Source organism: Dermochelys coriacea, chromosome 2 (assembly GCF_009764565.3).
Source record: "Dermochelys coriacea isolate rDerCor1 chromosome 2, rDerCor1.pri.v4, whole genome shotgun sequence".
In the NCBI taxonomy this organism is placed as follows: Eukaryota; Metazoa; Chordata; order Testudines; family Dermochelyidae; genus Dermochelys; species Dermochelys coriacea.
This window is the reverse complement of record NC_050069.1, coordinates 203,005,708-203,029,122: the sequence shown is the minus strand read 5'-3', so window position 1 is coordinate 203,029,122 and position 23,415 is coordinate 203,005,708. Positions and strand designations below refer to the sequence as shown.

At 39.3% G+C, this 23,415-nt stretch overlaps 1 protein-coding gene across 2 annotated transcripts in view; it reads left to right on the top strand.

Moving 5' to 3' along the window:
- Positions 1 to 22,270, top strand: part of KCNH8 (potassium voltage-gated channel subfamily H member 8) — a 412,103-nt gene extending 389,833 nt beyond the window's left edge. For both annotated transcript variants that reach the window (XM_043509048.1, XM_038390383.2), the window contains exons 14-16: positions 740 to 846; positions 1,888 to 1,964; positions 20,756 to 22,270. In XM_043509048.1, coding sequence (XP_043364983.1) covers positions 740 to 846; positions 1,888 to 1,964; positions 20,756 to 21,460 — 889 coding nt within the window. In that variant the 3' untranslated portion in view covers positions 21,461 to 22,270. The remainder of the gene's footprint in view (positions 1 to 739; positions 847 to 1,887; positions 1,965 to 20,755) is intronic.
- Positions 22,271 to 23,415: the final 1,145 nt, after the last annotated feature.

Sequence of the window (23,415 nt, the reverse complement as noted above, 5' to 3'; positions counted from 1 at the left end):
GGGTTCAGCAGAGATGTGTTGCAATCTACACATCCGTGAACTCCTACCCATCTCCAGAGGTACTGCTTTGGAGTCACCTAATATGGAATTGACAAGAGCAAGTACTCGAAGAAGAAAAGAGTTACTTTTTCCATAACTGGTGTTCAAGATGTGTTGCTCATGTCTATTCTCCACTGTCAGAGTTTCCGGCAAGAAGGAATTTAGGGTGGGGGGGGAGCCGGCAGCGCCCCTTATACCGCGCCATGCAGGCACCACTCCAGGAAGTGCCAGAGCCAGTTCCTTATGGATACTGCTGAGGGAAAAACTTCCAGCACGGCTGCATGTGGCGAGCACACACTCCTAATATGGAATGGACATGAGCAACACATCTCAAAGAATACTAGTTACAGGAAAGGTAACTGTCTCTTTCACTGATGCTCATAACAGTTTATAATTATTACAAATGGCACAGAGAATGCAAGTAGATTAGACTAAAGACCCTATCACAACCTGTAAAAGTAATGATGGTTTCAAAATGATCAGTTAAGATGAAGGGCCTGATTCTTCCTCTCTTTACTCACGGTTTAAGCAAGTGGTAACTCAGTTGGTCACACCTGTGTAATGGCCTTTATATTTCTCTAAGATTAGTGTCATTCAGAATTCACCATTGCTTAAGACTGTGCCTTTCAGTAATATTGATAATTACATTATGAAGTGTGAGGTCTATACACTTTATATTCAAATACAGTGTTTTTAACAGGGTTGTCGATGGGATTGAAGATGGAAACCATAATGAGGGAAGCCAGACTTTTGACTTTGGCCCTGATCAACTCAGGCAGGAATCCCGGGTATCTCCTGCAATTGTGGGTAAGTGCTATATCTAGCCACTCATTGTAGTAGACGCTTTTTTTTTTGATGACTTGCCTTTTGTGCATCTATACTTGCATGATTCTTAATAAAATAAACCTTTGAGTTACATGAATGGGTTTAACATGCAGTTAAACTTAGTGTCATTTGCATTGATCAAAAATGCTGACAGAAAGGTACAACTGGATACGATCAGTGTGTCTGGGCCAGTTGTCCTGCTCCTTCCTATTACAAGTCAAAATAAATGGCTTGTCAGGAGTTTGATTTCTACTACATTTTTACTAATATAAATTCTAGGAGGTGCTGAGTGCCCTCAACTCTGTTAAACCTGCTGAACACAACACATTTCAAGATTGGGTCCCACAGGGACATACCTGGAAAAATAATTTAAAAGAACCATACTGGAACTTTGCTGCTATTTTACTATTAACTCTTGGCTTTTTAGGGAGTTAAGAGTGTGTCAGAAATGAACAGGGTGAAAGCCGTGAGTAGCAGGAAATGCTGGGCAGACTTCTGAAAGGACTAATGAAATAAAGCAGCAGGCAGGAACACAAATATAAGAGCCCAGCCATTACTGCAAAAGCAATGGGCTAGTGCTGAAATGTCATACCCAGCTGAACTCAGATTGTTTCCCGTTTTCCCCTCCTAGATGAGGAAACTGTTCCCACATAATTATGTATCTCTTGCCTAAATGCCACTGTGAAACATTCTTTTTGAAGCCAAAAAGAACTGCATAATAGGGGTGTGTCAATTACATACATGATTTTTTTTAATTGCTGAATTAACAGATATAAAGCCTTGATAGAAGTTCTATGTCTTCTCACAGAGTAGGCCCCACATAGGAAGAGGCAGTGCAAACTTCCCATAATACCTCATTTACATCCTTACTATACATTTTACATTGACCAATTTCATTTGCTCCCAACCAAACCTGGGATCAGATTTAAAGCAGAGAACAAGTGAAAGAATTACCTTACTAACTCCCTAAACCACTTGATAATGTATTTCTATAATTTACATATATGCGTGGATTATTTACAGACTCTGAAGTTGGTGCTGCAGTGCTAGTTATTAAAGCAGAAGAAACCAAACAACAGATCAGCAGGCTTAACCATGAGGTACGGAGATTTGTTTTATTCTGATTAACACCACTTTGAACAATAACAACATGAGAAGACATGGGGAAAACCCATGATGTTTGGGAATTTCACAAAGTTTTGAATTTGCTAAATTAGGAAGAGGTTCCCAAACCATCTTACCTGTAATTTAAATACATTGTTTTTAATTCCTTTCAAGAGTAATTCAAAAAACAAACATACTTTATCTAGTCTGTGCTATGTATTATCTATGTCTGAGCTATGTGTATTCTATCACAAGTAAGCAGCCTCTATATGGTGTATGTATGTACACTGATTTTTTTTTCCATAAAATAGCTCTCCCTTCCCATGCTTCTTTTGTCTCTTTCTGTTTCACTCTGCGTACTCTTATTACACACGTCTTTGCTTTTTTTTTTTTTACACAATCTCCTTTGAGCAAAATGCAAATCTAGTAAAGTTTAAATTCATATAAAAAATGTAACCCATATTATCTGAGTAGATTCAAAGTTAGGCAGGAAGCGTTTGCCCAACCCTGCTCAAGCCATTAGTCCTGTGGAATGTAGGAATTATATAACATTTTGCTTTTTCAGATTATGACTTCTTTTTAAAGAAAGTAGTTCCTTATATCTGCCTGGCTTCCACCTATTCTGAATGCTCCACTAATACTGATACGTCATCATCACTTGGTTATAGGGAAAAAATGAAAAGCATTAGAAAAATTATTCCTAGCAGATATGATACCGTGTCTTCACTGTGGTCTTTAAAAATTCATATCCATTATGTTTTCAGTCAAATAAAGTACTTCAGGTCATACGATGGAGGCATCAGTAGCAATTCCACAGTTAAAGTTGCCCTGAGATTTGCACTTAAAGCAAGACTGTTTTACAATGAAATGGTTGCTTTTAGTTTCCCGTTTAGTTGAATTTTCTGTAATATCTTTTTTTCTGAAAGATGTTATACATTTGGTAAAGGAAACATTTAAGAATGAGCCCTTTTTTGAAATTTGGCCATAAACTGTGCCTTTCTTTTTCTCTCTCTCTCTCTGACTAACCAACCACTGTCACCACACATGGTAAATTTCTCTCTGACCTCACCCCTCCAATCTCACTGGATTGGCCACTTCTCAAATTTTCAGGCTTAAACCTCATATCCAGCTCAGCTGAATTCAGTTTAGGACCAGCAAAAGGGGACAAAAGGGGCTTTATACACCTTTATCGCCACCCCAGACCCCGTTTTCGGACTGGCTGGATGCAATTATGATGGAGATCTACATTTAAGCAGCTTCAGGAAAATGACTAGATATACCACAACTGGGACTGTGAAGAGGGGCCTGGAAGCAGTTGAGTTCCAAATGTGCCTTAGAAGTTCTTAGACCCTCCTCCATAAACAGACTGGAGAATCCCATGGCTTGAGACAAGGCTGGCATGATCATCATTGGTCAGAGCTTTCTAGAAATCTTGATGCAGAGAGCTCATACATATCCCCAGAGTATCTATACAAACAATACTCGAAGGAGAAATGTCACTAGCATACTAGCGATGTTTTTGGAACTTTACCGTAGCAGAAGTTAGGAAAGTAGTATTGACTCATTTGTTAGATTTGAAAAATATCTGTGATCCTCAAGGTTGAGACTATAAATAAGTCTTGTATGATCATCATCAACAAGCAATTTAAAATAGAGTACTATGTCAAGAACCTTTCAAGCAGAAACCTAGTGGAATAAACAAACATTTTATCTGCAGTGGCTTTGTCCTTATTGCTTTTCCAGTGTAGTTATAGAAATCTTTTAGCACTGTGATACATTTAAACAGTAGAAATGATATTTTTTTCCTAACACAAAGTTAGTTTTCCCTGTTAAACACCATGCAAAAAAAACCCCAAACAGTTTTGGTGCTGATCCTCTTCTCACACTGCCGTAAAAAGGGAGTGAGTCCCTTAAAGTCGATGGGGTTACAGAGTAGGGAGAGAATTGTAACTAAACAAGGAATCCTTTATGCCTAATCCAGTTTCTAATTCTATATTAATTATTAAAATAGAGATTAAATAAGTCTCCCAAATGGTCTGAAGTAAATAGGATGAAATTCAATAAGGACAAATGCAAAGTACTTCATTTAGGAAGGGACAATCAGTTGCACACATACAAAATGGGAAATGACTGCCTAGGAAGGAGTACTGTGGAAAGGGATCTCGGGGTCATAATGGACCATAAGATGAATGAGTCAATGTAACACTGTTGGAAAAAAAAAAAAAACAACAAAACACAAACACATCATTCTGAGATGTATTAGCAGGAGTATTTTAAGTAAGACACGAGAAGTAATTCTTCCAATCTGTTCTATGCTGATTAGGCCTCAACGGGAGTACTGTGTCCAGTTCTGGATGCCATGTTTTAGGAAAGATGGGGACAAATTGGAGAAAGTCCAGAGACGAGCAACAAAAATTATTAAAAGTCTAGAAAATATGACCTATGAGGGAAGATTGAAAAACTTGGGTTTGTTTAGTCTGAAAAAGAGAAGACTGAGATAACGTAAGTTTTCAAGCATGTAAAAGGTTGTTACAGGAGGAGGGAGAAAAATTGTTCTCCTTAAACTCTGAGGACAGGACAAGAAGCAAATGCACCAAGGTAGGTTTAGGTTGGACATTAGGAAAAACTTTAACTGTCAGGATGGTTAAGCACTGAAATAAATTGCCTAGGGAGGTTGTGGAATCTCCATCATTGTAGATTTTTAAGAGGAGGTTAAACACACACCTGTCAGGAATGGTCTAGATAATACTTAGTCCTGCCATGAGTGCAGGGGACTGGACTTGATGACCACTTGAGGTCCCTTCCAGTCCTATGATTCAAAGATGTTGTTGCCAATAGCAATATCCTGTGCCATGATCCTGTCGGAACTCACCATTTCGGCACATCAGTAGGAGACCTTAAGGTGTTGCAGCAAAGTGTTCCAGGTGATTCAGAAAGTAGAGGAATTCTTTCCTTTCAGTCACTACTGAGCTAAGGACATCATGTCGTCAAGGGACAATCTATGCTACTGGTACCCGCTTTTGGAAGAGATGTAAAACCAAGGATCTGAATATATGTCATTAAAAAAAGTGACATAGGATCTGTCAGAGAAGGGATGTTAAAACCACTGTAGCCAAATTTCAGCTTAGTTCATTATATTCTGCCTCTCCAGTTCATTTTAATTGGATATGGAATTCTTCACTTCCTGTCCTGTTGTGCAGTGCTCTTACATCTTTGTTTATTACTGGAGATGACTGAATTTGAATGATAACTATTACAAATATATGTACTACTATCGACTTGATTTTACTACGGATAAAAGGCACGAATCAATAAATTGAGTGTGACTTTGCATTAAACTTAATTTTAATATATCTATACACACAAATATATTTAATACAAACATTTTACATGTAGAAAAATAAGTTTAATGCAAGATCATTCTCATCACTTATCGAAGAGCTGCTCAGACAGCAGTAGAAAGGCAGAATTAAGAGAAAGCTAGAAAACTGCAGGAGTAAGAGACAGTGATGTGGGAGGAATGGTCTAAAAGCTGGGAAGAGGAAAAGCTTTTTAGTAGAGAAAGGTTACAGATCCACAGAAAGTAGTCAAAAAAGGCAAATTAGTATGGATAGAAAGTGTCCTGGAGCTAGTAACAAGGTTAGAAAAAATTGTGAATTTGGAAAAATAGGAGACAGGGAAAAAGAGCACTAAAAACTTTGAGATGAAACTTGATAGTTATTAAAAAATAACTACAGGCCAGGGGCCCAGAGATAGACAGAAAGCAATCTGTGGTAATAAAAGAGCAGGTTTATTGTTTAATCTATTTTGCAAATAAATGCCAAAATTCATATTATAATTTTACTTCAGTATTTTGAAAACATGATCATTGTCTCAAGTCTCCTGTAATCCAGTTATACCCTAGCTGGACATGCTAAGGACACAGAGACAGTCTAGTATCTGGTTTCAGAGTAGCAGCCGTGTTAGTCTGTATCCACAAAAAGAAAAGGAGTACTAGTGGCACCTTAGAGACTAGCAAATTTATTTGAGCATAAGCATCCGATGAAGTGAGCTGTAGCTCACAAAAGCTTATGCTCAAATAAATTTGTTAGTCTCTAAGGTGCCAAAAGTATTCCTAGTCTAGTATCTGTTTCTTCTCTAGGGTCCCCACCTTGCAGAGCCATGCATAATTTTATGCACATGGGTAATCCCATTGACTCAATGTTGAAAAGATTTATGCACGTAGTTAAATTTTGGAACCAAATGAAAGACATTAAACAAATTGAGTAAATAACCAACAGCTACCGTAGATATTAACATTAACAATGAAGATGAAGGTTTCCTAATATAGTCAAGAAAATATTACAGCACCATGCTTCATTCTTTGCTTCCCAACATCATACGTATGTAGTAAGGGTGTTTTTTTCCTGAGCAGCTGCCTAAGAAAAAACTGTTCTGTGCCCAAATTGCTCAAAGTACCTAAGCACAAGCCTAACTTTTATGCATGTGAACAGGCAGACTGAAGTCAACAAGATTGACCACATGCTTAAAATTATGCAAATACTTAAGAACCTTGCTGAATACTGCATAAGAGAATATTTTAAGGTGGCACAATTTAGATTTAGTTAAGCAGGTAATGTTCTGAGACTTATATATTCACTAACAGTAGATCCTTGCTATAATGCCCTTTGCAGTAGTGAACCTTGGGCTATAGCAAATGTGATCCCTGGATTCCACCTCCAGCCCTGTGCGCTGTGGTGGGGGGCTGAGAGTTCCTTCAGCCCCAGGACTACAAGGGTTTGCGGGACTTGACAGCTCCTCCAGCCTGGGGCCATGGCGGGAGGCTGACAGGTCCTCCAGCCCCGAGGCCACCACTGAGGCAGAGATGCTCACCGCTCATTGAGCTGGTTTTATTATGTCAATGGGAGAGCTCTGTCCCCTGTCAACATAACACGGCTACATGAGCGCTCTTACAGTGGCACAGCTCTGTTGGTCCAGATGTGCCACTGTAAGCTTTAGTGTAGACATGGCCTAAGGCAGGGTGACAACTCCCTTCCTTCTGCTTGAATGGGCCCTCACTGAGGCATATGATTTCATGACTAAATTTTACTCCAAGTCCATAAAGCATCCTTTCACCATAAATACAGGATTCCTTAAATGTTACACATACATATATCTCAGTGATTATGAATCTTGACAAGTTGCATGCTTTCTTTTGAAACCAAAGCAGGGTTAAAAAAAGAACTAGATAAATTCATGGAAGATAGGTCCATCAATGGCTATTAGCCAGGATGGGCAGGAATGGTGTCCTTAGCCTCTGTTTGCCAGAGGCTGGGAATGGGTGACAGGGGATGGATCAATTGATGATTACTTGTTCTGTTCATTCCCTCTGGGGCACCTGGCACTGGCCACTGTCGGAAGACAGGATACTGGGCTAGATGGACCTTTGGTCTGACCCAGTAGGGCCATTCTTATGTACCTTCCATGTTAAATATCCTGTAAGACATGTGTCTGGTGTTGTGAATTTGACAGGTCTGAAGTGAAAGTAGTTTGCAAAGAACAGAGGACCCTCTGGCAAGGCACCTACATGTCAACACTTCACCCCAATTTTTTTTTATACACATACACACAGCTGCTGGCTACCAGTGACCCTCTAACATCAACAAATATATATTTTTACGTCAAGATCAAAAGTAAGTCAGCAACTAAGAAAATAACTGCTTTTATAGAAGGTAATTGCATTACAACAGTTCACTAGTGATCTTAAACTACTCTTACTTTTTGTGTGAGGAATAGAGAAAAAAAATCCCTCATGCAAATGTTCACTACAGCCAGCTGTTAGTGAAGGAAAAAAAGCAGTCATACAGTGATAGATGAGTTCTATTTGTTGTCTAGGTTACATGTTGGAAAGAGAAAGGAAGTATTTTAATTTAGATCTCCACAAAATGAAACCTGCTTTAGTAGAATGGATAAAACTGGAGCATACAGAGGTTATTCCTCAATTAATTATTGCTTTTGTATGCCATTTATGTAGATCTTGCTGTTTTAATGTAAAGCACAAAAACTACTGAAAATTTACATTTAATGATCTTGCCCCATTTAAAATTTAAGGGCTTGATTATTTTATTTATACTTGGCCTTTTTATATTCATAATTTGTAGAAGAAAATAGTTGCAGAAGTTTGTCATTTAGATGTCTCAGTACATGGTTCACAGGCTCAGATATTTAGATGCCAAATGACCTCAAGAATCTTGTATTTGTAATTGCAAGTTCAAAGAGAGTGAGGGCCTGCTAAAAACCAGCCCCAAATGCCCAAGAGATAGATTTACAAGAGATTGATACATCACCTCTTTTGTATGTCATGTAAGTAATGTACCTAACCAATATCATCATTTCCAAGCGCACGCTTCTCACTGAACTGAAAGAGACAACTAAAGGACAATAACCAGGATGTGTTGCAGTCAAAAAATTATCTGCTTAATGAGCACTTACTAGAAGTATTCCTAGCTGTTTAATTTTCAGTTCTCTTGCTATACAAATTTAAAATATTCTAGCCAGTCATGTATTTTGAGTTCACATCATGAAAATACATTCATAGGACTGCTTTGTTTACTCCAGACATTGAATTAAGATTGTTCATTGCATCAGTTGAATCATGTTTAGAGTTTAAAACAAACTTGTTTACATCTGGCTGCAACCTTATACATGCATCAATAAATAAGAGGGGAAGAATGTACATTTTAAAACAAAACAAATGGGTATTAGGCTAAAAAAAATGCATATACTTGGTGTGTTAAATCAGGGATCAGCAACCTTTGGCATGTGGCTGGTCAGAGAAATCCGCTGGTGGGCTGGGCTGGTTTGTTTACCTGCAGCATCCGCAGGTTCAGCCAATTGCAGCTCCCACTGGCCCTGGTTCGCTATTCCAGGCCAATGGGGGCTTTGGGAAGCGGCAGCCAGCACATCCCTCCACCTGCACCGCTTCCCGCAGCCCCCATTGACCAGAGACGGCGAACCGCGGCCAGTGGGAGCTGCGATTGGCTGAACCTGCAGATGCTGCAGGCAAACAAACAGTCTGGGCCCGCCCCCAGATTTTCCTGACAGGCCGAATGCCAAAGGTTGCTGATCCCTCTGTTAAATCTTTGTAAATTGGAATGTTCTGACTGGAACCCATGAAGATAAAAATGGTAAACCAATACTTTGTTTCTAATTACTTCTTTACTTCTGCAAGCAGTATGTACTGTACTGTGAAAGTTCAATTTGTAGCTTGAAAACTTTCATCTGGTTTAAAACAAAACCTCTTCAATAAGCCAGACAACAGAAAAGTTATTTAGCACCATGATAGACACCCAAATAGTTTAGTTTTGGCATCCCTTATCCTTGAATTAAAATGTTTTCTAAAACAAATTAGGTTTTTTTTAAATTAATAATGGGAATTCAATGCAAAAAAGTTACATTAATTGAATATAAGTTTGCATAATTAAAGTCACAAAGTCAAGAAATACAAAACATTAAAGTTCGTAGAGCATTAACTTCGTTCATAATGGGACAGATCAGCCGCCGGTGTAACATCGGCATAAATCTATTTGAAGTCTTGGAATCTCTCCTTGTGTTATGGTGTACATTTTACAACAGAAATATATTGTAACCAGCATACCAACAATAGAAATACTACTATTTATTAGATGGACAGTCAAGTTCATAACAATCTTGGGGTTCATTAAATAACAAATCTGTGAATGAGAAAGGAATAAAACTTTAATAAAACAAACTGGAGAGCGTGTCTGGTGAACTGCTGCACACAGCCATGCAGTGTTCTCAACCCCCTGCCTCCAGGGCATATCTCCAAATTCCTATGTCCACTATACTGTCCCTTATGTAAAGCAGTCTCTCTAAATTATAATCTTTTACAAACATTTCTCTAGAAAGAGAACATTTTTATAACCTTAAATGCTGCATTTAAGTGATGCAACCACTTTTGGGGAATTTAATCATAAAACCCTAGGTTACTTAAATTTTTGTTTTGCCTTTACTTTCCTTGGTTTTTAAACAAAAAAAGGAACAGAGGTACTTGTGCTTAATAAATATTAGTATTTATATATATATGAAGTTCACATCTCACTTATGAAAATGAAGTGTTTCTACCCTTGCTGCTGTTGGTCTGGAGATGGTTTTCTACCATTTCACATTTTGATAGGCATAGAGTACTGTCACAAAGACGTGTTCTTTAAGTGTAGCTTAGTATTTGCAGGATATTACAGAATGCAACAAAAGTAGCAAACACCCTAAAATCTCAGCCCCTTTCCATGCTGATGCCAGGCAGGGAAGATGTGGCAAAACCTGGACATGAGGGCCTGGATGCAACAGGAAAAATAGGGGTTTTTTTTGCATCATGGAAGAGGATTCCTGGACTTCATGCAGAGAGACTCCACGGGTGTTCACAGGGAAGTAAAGCCACAGGAGTGAGTCTCACTGTAACTGGATCTGTGGGCCAGTCCCTCTGCACACAGTTTTCTCTCTTTTGAAAAAGAGTGGAAATACAGGAGAAGAGCAGCAAATTTCCGCTGTCAGATTTGCTGCAGAAAGAGAGAACGCAGGGATATGCAGACCTGAGTGGAATGAAGCCTGAAGGAGACAATTGGGTGAAGGGTGGTGGGGGCACTCAATGGTGAGTGGAATGAAGCCTGAAGGAGACAATTGGGTGAAGGGTGGTGGGGGCACTCAATGGTGAGTGGAGTACAGCTATAAGGATAGTGTGGTTGGAAATGGCTCTGAACTGGCCGCCCCAATCCTCTGGCTCAGCACTGGTGGAGACCAGAGTGGAATAGAGGGACATAGTCCCCTCAACTGGGAATCACCATCCTGTAAGTCAGAGGAAGCTGATCGTACTCATGCATCCATGGGTTGTAGGATATAGTTGTAAGACAGGCTATAGTGACAGGTGATTCATTCATTAAAACTGTCAATAGCTGGGTATGTGATGACCATTTGGCAATTTACCTATCAAGTGTGAATGAGAGAGATCTCATGAGACATCTCTCCAAACTTTTAGTTAAGTTGGGGTGGAGTTCATGGTCACAGGACATGCTGGTAGTTAGCATAGGAAAGTGTAGGAAAGAGGTCCTGGAGGCTAAACTTAGAATAATGGGGAGGGGAGCATAAATCCAGGACATCTCTAGTAGATTCCTCTGATGTGATTTGGCTCCATATACAGAGCCAACTCTATAGGGAATCTCAAGCTTTCAATTGTAGATAAGATGATTGAGCAAGGAAAAGGGCGATAAATTTATTAGAAACTGAAGAGCTTTGAGTGGGCTGGGGGGCAGGTGAAGCTGAGCCAAAAGATGAGCTCAACCTTAACCAAAGAGGAACAAGATAGTTGCATGGAGATTTCAAGTTTCATGACTTATTTCATCTAGGAGCTGGCACAAAATTGCCAGATGAGGAGGAGCACACAGGTCATGTACAGACATTGGCTAGAGATGTCAGTGATGCAAAGGTCACTCTGTATTTGGTAGTAAAAGTTAGGATAGAAATTACAGCTGAGTGTAGGAGGACAGACTGAGATCTCCTAAGTACATTCTAGGAAAATACCTGCAAGTAATTAATTAAAAACCATCAGGATTATGTTTTGGTAAACAGGGTGCTCATGAAAGGGCCAGACAGGCAGATAGCCACTGAACAGGAATAGCAGAGGCAGGATCAATGACAGCATTCCCACACTGATCTGCCACTATGCTTTATTCTAAGTTGGAGTAGCCACTAGTTCCATTTACACATCATTCAACCATTCAGCTGAAACTACCAAAAGGGGAGACAATTAACACTACGTGTGGTTTTGTTTTTTGTGATGGACACACATTGCCCATAAGAGAAAAAGAATTGAAATGAGATGACAGTTTCAGTTGGGCTACTCCATAGAACTGTATGGTGAAAGTCTTCCATGAAAGGAAATTATCTTAGGTATTTGGATTTGTTCTGACTCAGAACAAAAAGCAAACATTTCAAAAAGGGAAATCCCCAGGGTCCCTGACTCACAGTCTGCCTGGCTAGCTGCCCTGGAGCCATGGGCCCTGGAAGCACCAGTCTTGGAGCCAGTCCACTTAGTTGACTACCCTGGGACCATGGACCCTAGAAGCTAAGGCTTGTGAGCAGGCAAGAAATGAGGCAAATTTCAAAATATTCTGTCAGAACCCAGCCTGGTTTCCAGAGAAGACAGGTGCTGCATCTTTGGAACAGTGCCAGCCAACTTCTCTGCTTTGTCAAATGCTAACTTTATTGTCTTTGGTGTTCAGAAGGGAGGGATGGGAGACAGATGCTAGGGTGAGATATACATCTCACAAGGGTGATAAAATACTGAAGGGAAATCAGAATTATACCAGAACATTTGATCAAGAAATTGGAAGCTAACAAGACTCAAGGGCCAGACAGGAATGTACCCCAGGTCCCTCAAGGAAGTGCTAATAGAGACAGAGTTTTAGCAGAGAAATTTAAACATTTAAAGCTTTACATTTCTCTGCTAAAAATTCCTCTCTAAGGTTTCACAGTAGCAGCCGTGTTAGTCTGTATTCGCAAAAAGAAAAGGAGTACTTGTGGCACCTTAGAGACTAACAAATTTATTAGAGCATAAGCTTTTGTGAGCTACAGCTCACTGGCCTAGCCTGACATGAGTAATTATCACATGGAGGGAGGCCTCATTTTCTGGGAGATAGAATTAGGGACATAAACGAATCATCAGGTTGAAAACAGAATGTTTGTGCTAAATAAGCTAAGTAAATAGGTGAGTGGGCTAAGGAAAGGGAATGTCGGAGCCAACTAAGATTTGACAAATTTATTTGAGCATAAGCTTTCGTGAGCTACAGCTCACTTCATCTCTAAGCACTTCCTTGACAGGTCTGGGATACATTCCTGTCTTAGCCTTAAGTCTTGTCTGATTTTGCAATCAAATTCACTCGCATGGTTGGGGTGGGTGTGTGAGAGAATGAGCAAGGGCATTACTCGTGAGCTAGAAAAGCTAATTTGGCTATTAACATTTAAAAGTGATAGTAATAATTGTCAGCTGACATTTATATAGAGCTGTTCAACAAAAGTGCATTTTCCATAACGAAATGAATTCACTTTCTGTTGAAAGTGCAGGGTCAAACAAGGCATTGTTACCCCAAAAAATCAGACCTAAGGCACCCCAGTTTCCTTGCTGCAGATAATGGTGACAGATCAGCACTACTGATGCTGGACAGTGCCTAGTGCTGAACAGCTTTTTCAGCACATAGAACAGAAGGAAAACCTTTTGGGTCAGCATATAACAGTACACACATCGACAGTTTAGTACTGGCAGTAATGAAAAGCTCTCTAGCCAATTGCAGTTGCAGGAGTGATTTGGATAATTACACTCCGCCCCATCCACACTTGAGGTTGGCCATGACACCAGAAACTCATGGAATCTATAAAAACCACAAATGGCCAAAGCCTCATGTATTAAATCTCATCTGAAAGACAGGAAACACTTATGCTGGCAGATACTAATGCCATGCGAGAGCATTGCTGCAGAACTGTCTCAAACAGAAAGTTGCCACTCTCACACCATTTCTGCTGCACTCTTGCGTTCCTCTTGGTGATTCCCCACATCAGAAAACACTGCAGAATTCTGCAGTAACTATTCCAAATTCTGCATCTTCTATTAGCTTTACAGCATTCAGCTGGTTTGTTGCTGTAGATGCTCTCTTTTTATAAAGATCTCCCATCCAAACTCTGATCAGGCCCAACCTTCTGTAAAAAAAGAAAAGGAGTACTTGTGGCACCTTAGAGACTAACAAATTTATTTGAGCATAAGCTTTCGTGAGCTACAGCTCACTTCATCGGATGCATTCGGTGGAAAATACAGTGGGGAGATGTACACACACACACACACACACACACAGAACATGAAACAATGGGTTTTATCATACACACTGTAAGGAGAGTGATCACTTAAGATGAGCTATTACCAGCAGGAAGGAGGGGGAGGGAAGGAGAAAAAAAATTTGTGGTGATAATCAAGGTGGGCCATTTCCAGCAGTTAACAAGAATGTCTGAGGAACAGTGGGGTGGGGGGAGAAATAACATGGGGAAATGTAGTTTTACTTTATGTAATGACTCATCCACTCCCAGTCTCTATTCAAGCCTAAGTTAATTGTATCCAGTTTGCAAAATTAATTCCAATTCAGCAGTCTCTCGTTAGAGTCTGTTTTTGAAGTTTTTTTGTTGAAGAATAGCCACTCTCAGGTCTGTAATTGTGTGACTGGAGAGATTGAAGTGTTCTCCAACTGGTTTTGAATGTTATAATTCTTGACATCTGATTTGTGTCCATTTATTCTTTTACGTAGAGACTGTCCAGTTTGACCAATGTACATGGCAGAGGGGGATTGCTGGCACATGATGGCATATATCACATTGGTAGATGCGCAGGTGAACGAGCCTCTGATAGTGTGGCTGATGTGATTAGGCCCTATGATGGTGTCCCCTGAATAGATATGTGGACAGAGTTAGCAACGGGCTTTGTTGCAAGGATAGGTTTCTGGGTTAGTGGTTCTGTTGTGTGGTGTGTGGTTGCTGGTGAGTATTTCCTTCATGTTGGGGGGCTGTCTGTAAGCAAGGACTGGCCTGTCTCCCAAGATCTGCGAGAGTGATGGGTCATCCTTCAGGATGGGTTGTAGATCCTTGATGATGCATTGGAGAGGTTTTAGTTGGGGGCTGAAGGTGATGGCTAGTGGCGTTCTGTTATTTTCTTTGTTGGGCCTGTCCTGTAGTAGGTAACTTCTGGGTACTCTTCTGGCTCTGTCAATCTGTTTCTTCACTTCAGCAGGTGGGTACTGTAGTTATAAGAATGCTTGATAGAGATCTTGTAGGTGTTTGTCTGAGGGGTTGGAGCAAGTGAGGTTATATCATAGAACTTGGCTGTAGACAATGGATCATGTGGTGTGATCTGGATGAAAGCTAGAGGCATGTAAGGTAGGAATAGCGGTCAGTAGGTTTCAGATATAGGGTGGTGTTTGACCATCGCTTATTAGCACCGTAGGGTCCAGGAAGTGGATCTCTTGTGTGGACTGGTCCAGGCTGAGGTTGATGGTGGGATGGAAATTGTTGAAATCATGGTGGAATTCCTCAAGGGCTTCTTTTCCATGGGCCCAGGTGATGAAGATGTCGTCATCAAATGTAGTGCAAGTAGAGTAGGGGCATTAGGGGACGAGAGCTGAGGAAGCGTTGTTCTAAGTCAGTCATAAAAATGTTGGCATACTGTGGGGCCATGCGGGTACCCATCGCAGTGCCGCTGATTTGAAGGTATACATTGTCACCAAATGTGAAATAGTTATGGGTGAGGACAAAGTCACAAAGTTCAGCCACCAGGTTAGCCGTGACAGTATCGGGGATACTGTTCCTGACGGCTTGTAGTCCCTCTTTGTGTGGAATGTTGGTATAGAGGGCTTCTACATCCATAGTGGCTAGGATGGTGTTTTCAGGAAGATCACTGATGGATTGTAGTTTCCTCAGGAAGTCAGTGGTGTCTCAAAGATAACTGGGAGTGCTGGTAGCATAGGGCCTGAGGAGGGGGTCTACACAGCCAGACAATCCTGCTGTCAGGGTGCCAATGCCTGAGATGATGGGGCATCCAGGATTTCCAGGTTTATGGATCTTGGGTAGCAGATCGGGATACCCCAGGTCGGAGTCCAAGGGGTGTGTCTGTGCGGATTTGTTCTTGTGCTTTTTCAGGGAGTTTCTTGAGCAAATGCTGTAGTTTCTTTTGGTAACCCTCAGTGGGATCAGAGGGTAATGGCTTGTAGAAAGTGGTGTTGAGAGCTGCCGAGTAGCCTCTTGTTCATATTCTGACCTATTCATGATGACAACAGTACCTCCTTTGTCAGCCTTTTTTATGAGAGGCTTGTTCACCTGCACATCTTCCAATGTGATATATGCCATCATGTGCCAGCAATGTCCCTCTGCCATGTACATTGGTCAAACTGGACAGTCTCTACGTAAAAGAATAAATGGACAAATCAGACGTCAAGAATTATAACATTCAAAAACTAGTCGGAGAACACTTCAATCTCTCCGGTCACACGATTACAGACCTGAGAGTGGCTATCCTTCAACAAAAAAATCTTCAAAAACAGACTCCAATGAGAGACTGCTGAATTGGAATTAATTTGCAAACTGGATACAATTAACTTAGGCTTGAATAGAGACTGAGAGTGGATGAGTCATTACATAAAGTAAAATTATTTCCCCATGTTATTTCTCCTCCCACCCCACCCTACACTGTTTCTCAGATGTTCTTGTTAACTGCTGAAAATGGCCCACCTTGATTATCACCACAAAAGGTTTTCCTCCTTCCCCCCCGCTCCTTCCTGCTGGTAATAGCTCATCTTAAGTGATCACTCTCCTTACAGTGTGTATGATAAAACCGATTGTTTCATGTTCTCTGTGTGTGTATATATAAATCTCCCCACTGTATTTTCCACCGAATGCATCCAGTGAAGTGAGCTGTAGTTCACAAAAGCTTATGCTCAAATAAATTTGTTAGTCCCAAAGGTGCCACAAGTACTCTTTTCTTTTTTGTGAATACAGACTAACACGGCTGCTACTCTGAAATCTTCTGTAGTTTCTGGAATCCAATAATTTTAGCAGCCCAGTATTACATGACAACAGGGAAGATCCAAAAAAATGACAGACCTACTGTATAAACTTGATGTCAGCAGTTAACAAATTACAAATTCCTAATTTACTCAAGGAGTGTCTGCTCAGATTTTACCAAAGGGAGATTATGCCTAACAATTTGTTGCAGAAGTAATACCCAAAAGCTCTGAAACTACTTATGCTACAGCGACCTGATTTAGAAGCACATACAAGGCTAATCTATCAGTGAATCTTGAGGTATAGGGAACAAGCTACTTATCAATAAATGTAGAAAGAAGTGGCTCATACATCAAAGATACTTGTGTTCCGGAACAGCTTGTTATGCTAGGTCAGACCTGTCACAAGGATTAATATTAGGACTGATTTTTTCCCCTTTATTTCAATGAACTGGAAGGAGGGACATGCTAGAGAACAATAAAATAAAAAATGCTGTTTGAAGGGGAAGAGGAAAAGTTGAAACCAAGATTAAGAAGAAATATAATTCTAGATGTTGTCTTACAGCCTCTGAAGTTCAAGCAATCTATGTTCACGTAAGGGGAAATTAATCTTACCCTTAGCTGTGAACTGGGAATTCTGCAGGGTATAAGAAGCAAAATTCACCCCTGACCAGGGAAGAGAGTAGATGCTGACCCTACCTCCCCCACAATGGCTGCTCCCACTACCCATCAGCTAGAGTACCTCCTTACCCACCACTTCCCAGTATTCCCTGCCATGCCCACATATTTGGAAGCAGGTCATGTACCAGCTCATGGTTGCAAAAGAAGTGTAGGAACCACTGAATAGCTGCTTTGTTCCAGATCTACAGAAAACCCAGACACCCCTTTGGAGTTCTGCAGCACAAAGGGGCTTTCCATGGGTGAGCTTTTCACAGGTGAATTTGATTCATTAACTTAGTTCAACCACATTTTCTGTGGGCTTTCATACCTCACTTTATCTCTGAAATTCAAGCAGATCGGCTTTATACCTGAGCATCCTATCAACTGTCTGTTGAACCTTGTTATAAGTGGATATAAAGCTGACAGATAAGCCATTTGCAATGCATGCCAAGTTTTTAATTGGTTGTACAAAACTCAATTAGGCTACATATCCTTGAGTTTAGCTACTAGAACCTTATTAACTATACATACATATATATATTTACACACACACACACACACACACAATTAGATCATTCATTTAACAAATCTGACAACTGTCAGACTTGACTCTCCTACTTCTGACCAGTTCCTCCTATTTCCTATTAAGCAGAATCATTAAAGCAAAGAGCCTCCCTTTTTAAAAAGGGAAATGTGATCACCATAAAAAATACAAAATGCAGAGGAAGGAATGAACCTAAATATGTTTTGTACTTTCCTTCCAAATTTCCTCTGCTCCTGCTCTTGTAGCTGTAGAAAAAAAAAATACAGTGGATGATCCTAATACTGCCAAACCCAGCCTGAAGTGCCCTCTTCGATGATTTCCTGTAACTGTCTTCACTATAGTGAAGATTGTATTTCTGGTTATAAAAAAAAAAGTTAAGTTGCATAAGTCACCTAACTATTCCTGGTCTCTTTAGTTTGGGGCAAAGCAAGTACTGCTAGGTTATCCTTTTCTATTTTTGAAGGTGGATGTATCCTTCTGAAAAGAAATGTGCAGTCATGTCTTGCTTTTGACAGATTACTTCCACTAACATGGCTTTGATGAAGTGTGTGTTTATTTCCACAGGCATAAATGACAATAATCTAATATAAAATAGACTGATTAACCAACACTGGTGGCAAAGCCAAGTTCATATTTTCCCCCCTCAGCATGTTCTTTATTATAAAGAATAAAGACCTAGCTTTAACTCCCTAAGAATCTTTCCCTTAAAAAAAAAATGAATTGCTCCTTTCATTGCTTGCCTTAAGCTTTTAATTTTCCTAATGAATGTCTTTACCTCCAAACATCATATTTGCCAAAAGCATCTTATTAACCTGTAGGCTTGATTCTGCTCACAATGGGAGTTTTGGAGGGATGTGGCCTATATTAGAGGTTAAAGTAATATTAATTTGTTATCAACAATTTCAATAATATGCATTACCTCTTAAATGAATGGAAAAGAAACGTTACACTGAAAACATGATTAACACTTGGTGATGCCCTAGAATAATCTCTCTCATCAATAGCCATCTCTGGCAAAGGCCCCCTTTGCATCAACATTTCCCAAACAAAAGCTGTGACTACAGCTGTGCAAACATTTCCAATGAAACATGCAGCTACGCTAAACCCACTTTTGGAGTTTGGATTCCAATTTGTAACTCAGGCTTAACTTCATTAAAAAAAATTGTTAAGCTTCCTGAACCTTTATCTCAAATTTGGGCACAGTCTATAGCAAACCTAGGCCTGATTTTTTTTAATTTATATATATAAATTAATATAATATAGAGCGCAAGTCACTTCTTAGCGACAGGCCTAATTTTTTAGAAGTGACTAGTGGTTTTCAATGCCTCTGTATTTTGATTACCAATTTGAGCTACCTTGAAGAAGAGGTCTGATTTTCAGAGATCCAGGTACTCAGCCCTTTCTAAATCTCAAGGAACCTTTAAGACATCTGAAATTGGGGACCAAACAACTGACACTTAAAATCATTAATCACTGCTTAAAATGTACATGGATTTCTTTACTATTAACACCATTTCTTGCATAGGTCTTTGTATACATTTTCAAAAGGATTCATCCCAGCATCCTTCATCAGTATTAATATTTCCATATCATTCGTGTCTATCTTTCAGACTTTCCTCTTCCTTTTTTTTAAAATGTAAGCAGGAATGTTTTAATCTTTGTAAGAATATCGTTGCCATAGGAAATCCCCTCCTCCCCCTTCCAGGTTTGAGCCTGCAGCCATTTTTGTGTGTGGAACTTGTTTAAAAGCAATTGGAGTTATCAGTGTGATAGGTTTCCAGAACCAACATTCAAAAACCAGTCGGAGAACACTTCAATCTCTCTGGTCACTCGATCACAGACCTAAGAGTGGCTATACTTCAACAAAAAAGCTTCAAAAACAGACTCCAACGAGAGACTGCTGAATTGGAATTAATTTGCAAATTAACTTAGGCTTGAATAGAGACTGGAAATGGATGAGTCATTACACAAAGTAAAACTATCACGGCTGCTACTCTGAAACCTGTCATATTTCCCCATGAAGAAAAGGAGTACTTGTGGCACCTTAGAGACTAACAAATTTATTAGAGCATAAGCTTTCGTGAGCTACAGCTCACTTCATCGGATGCATTTGGTGGAAATGCATCCGATGAAGTGAGCTGTAGCTCACGAAAGCTTATGCTCTAATAAATTTGTTAGTCTCTAAGGTGCCACAAGTACTCCTTTTCTTTTTGCGAATACAGACTAACACGGCTGCTACTCTGAAACCTGTCATATTTCCCCATGGTATTTCTCCCTCCCACCCCACCCCCCACTGTTCCTCTGATATTCTTGTTAACTGCTGGAATTAGCTTACCTTGCTTGTCACCATGAAAGGTTTTCCTCCTTTCCCCCCCTGCTGCTGGTGATGGCTTATCTTAAGTGATCACTCTCCTTAGAGTGTGTATGATAAACCCATTGTTTCATGTTGTCTGTGTGTGTGTGTGTGTGTGTGTGTGTGTGTGTGTGTGTGTAAATCTCTCCTCTGTTTTTTCCACCAAATGCATCCGATGAAGTGAGCTGTAGCTCACGAAAGCTTATGCTCTAATAAATTTGTTAGTCTCTAAGGTGCCACAAGTACTCCTTTTCTTTTTGCGAATACAGACTAACATGGCTGCTACTCTGAAACCTGTTTTTATTGGTTTTGTCTGTTTTTCACCTGATCTCACTCACTGTTACATTTGCTTTTTATGTTTCAGTATTAGTGAAGGAAGCAAGCAACACACGATTAAATGCATGTGTATAATGTAAGGAGATACAAACTTAAATGGAAGGACTGTTTCTGATACATCACTTCTCTGCTTAGTTAAATGGTATTTCTTTCTAAGCAAAGATACTGTATGATACTAGGCTAATACCTTTATAAAAAAAGAGTGCCTTTCATCAAGCAAGAAAAGAAAATTACAGTGTATTTTGGATGCGTTTGTAAACTATATACTTTATTTCATGTAAGTGTTCCTTTTTTGCCTTGCCTCGGCAGGTCACTACTTTAACTCAAGAGGTCTCACAATTAAGAAAGGACATGAAGAACGTGATGCATCTTCTGGAAAACTTATTGACGTCACAGAAGCCTCCAGGATTCTGTGCAGTGCATGGCACATCTATGAGTCCTACATTGGAAAGCTTACAGACTAGAATGACTTGGACTACACATCAACCGTGTATGCATATGCAAGCTGGGAATACTACTTGCACCAAAGCACAACTTTGCCATGGTAACACGACTCCTGACATTTGGAACAGGGATCCATCTTCTGTAGAGAGCAGTCCCCAAAGTACTGAATCCCATGTTCAAAATTCTATAGACAGTGAATTTTATTACACTTCAGGCCTTGAATATTCACCTTCCTGCTATCAGGTAAATCAGAAAGATAATTTGCAGTTTTTAAGATGCACCTCTCCATATTCGGATACCACCTTGACTCCTCTTCAGTCTATTTCGGCAACTCTTTCTTCCTCAGTGTCCTCCTCCTCAGAGACTTCATTGCACCTTGTGCTCCCCAGCAGATCTGAGGAAAGTAGCTTTAGCCCAGGAGCAGTCAGTTCACTAAGCTTTAAGAACTTGCCGGGATCTTGGGACCTTGAAGGAACAGGAGCAGTTTCTGCACAAACCTCTGAAGATTTTCCACTGGATGTTGTGACAAGCACAATGGATATTAAAGATAACCAAGCCATAAATGTATAATGATAGACCAATAAGTGGTATTCAAAGCATGTTCCACAGTTGCCAGTTTAAAACTTAACCAGTACTGCATGACTGCTTTGTATTGCCTTTTCTCTGGTCATCATGGAGACTTGCCAACATGAAAAAATCAGATTTTTAGAAAGCAAGCAGCTATGATAAGATATAACCAGTTCATACAGTAGGACACAATTTCTAGATTTTAGAAGCATGTTGAAAAGCATTTTGTATACACAGATATAACTTATGGTCTGTTTGGCAGACTTTTGTGATAGTCCAAAAGACCCTGAGGGTCAGAGCAGCTGGAAGTCTAGGACAAAAGAACTGTCATAGGAGGTTTTTGTTGCTTGAAGCAAAGGCTTTTCCTGAGTGCCTGATTGTTGTTCTCAAACAATATCTGTGGCACTGTTTGCTTCAGGTGATCATGGCTCCTGCTGGTTTATTTGTCAGTTCCGTGAAGGCAAAGGGGCAATTATCGCTGCATGTCATCTCCTAGACAATCAACCAAATAGAATTGATAGAGAGTGGTTAGTTGTTGCACATTATTTGTCATGTAAATGAAGCCTCTTTATTTATCAAAAAATACTATTTTTATATACTTGGTATGAAATCTGTACCTAAAACTATTGAAAATATTTATAAAAAGAATAAGGGTTTCTTGTCATTTGGTAAAAGCTTGCAGTTTTAACAAGAAATGCACTATCACCATGTAGTAGCTCAAACTATTTATTGTTAAGGCTATGTAGTTTAAAACTGGATCCCCTTTTATCTGCATGCTGTTTGCAATGAATGTATCCATGCTGGAGGAATACAGGTCGTATTTTATTTAAAAAAATAAAAACCTGGCATGTCAAGTCAGATATTAGTATTTTAGCATGTGAACTGTGCTATGCTAAAGATATTAGACGCCCTAGTTTTGTCCTATAGTATTGTATTACCGCTTCTATTGTTAAAGCTGGTCCAGTGCTTCGATATAATTTCTATTTTCAGGGGGTTAATACCTTTTGGCCAACAAAATTCAATGAGAACTGAAAATTGGCAAGTAAAATTGTAAATTAAGAACAATATTTTTTAAACAAATTTAAAAAAATATTTAAGCTATTTTAATCAGCAAGAAAAGAAGGAACAAATAATTAATCTTGAACTGTGTTTATCTTTTGGTTTGTATATCTAAAAATAGCTTTGATCTTTAGAAAAAATTAAATTTGGCATAATTTTTGTCCATAAAATTGTTTAATTGCTTTTGGTATTTTCAAACAATATTTTTTTAATGCTCTACATATTAACATTTTGAATAGTGACTGCATGCATAGCAACTACTTTTCATGGAGATTTTTATATGAAATTTTAAGATGAATAGTGTATATCATAAATAGATGTTCATAGCAAATCTACATAATTATAAACCCTTTATAACTTAGATTTTAAATAAGGAGAAAATCCTGTGAAATTGTTTAAATAATGCATCAAATCCAGCAATGAAACTCCCACTGACTTCATGTTTAATCACCATTTTGATTTCACTGGGATTTTTATTTGAGTAAGAACCTCAGGACTGAGTCTAGTGTTATGGTTTTGATGCCCTAGAGAGCACAAATTCACCCCGATACTCTGTGTTTAACTCTTATCATTCCACATTATTATTCTTGCTGGTGCAAATTCAAAACAAAGAATCAGCATTTAATTTTGAAATGCTTGATTTTTTGTCAGTGTATCAGATCTTTAACACGATTATTTCAAAGTAGTTTTTTCTATTGAAATATGTTAATTTGAAGTTAAATACAAAAGCAAGTATGAAATGAGCTACATATAGGAGAGAGAAATTAAGATAATTGGTAGAATGTATAACAATGCATGTCTACAGCATTTTATAGGACTAGATTATCCCATTCTTTGACAATGCCCACAGAAAGGTAACTTACTTTAAAAATTCTTTGAGGCTTTTATGCAGAGGCAGG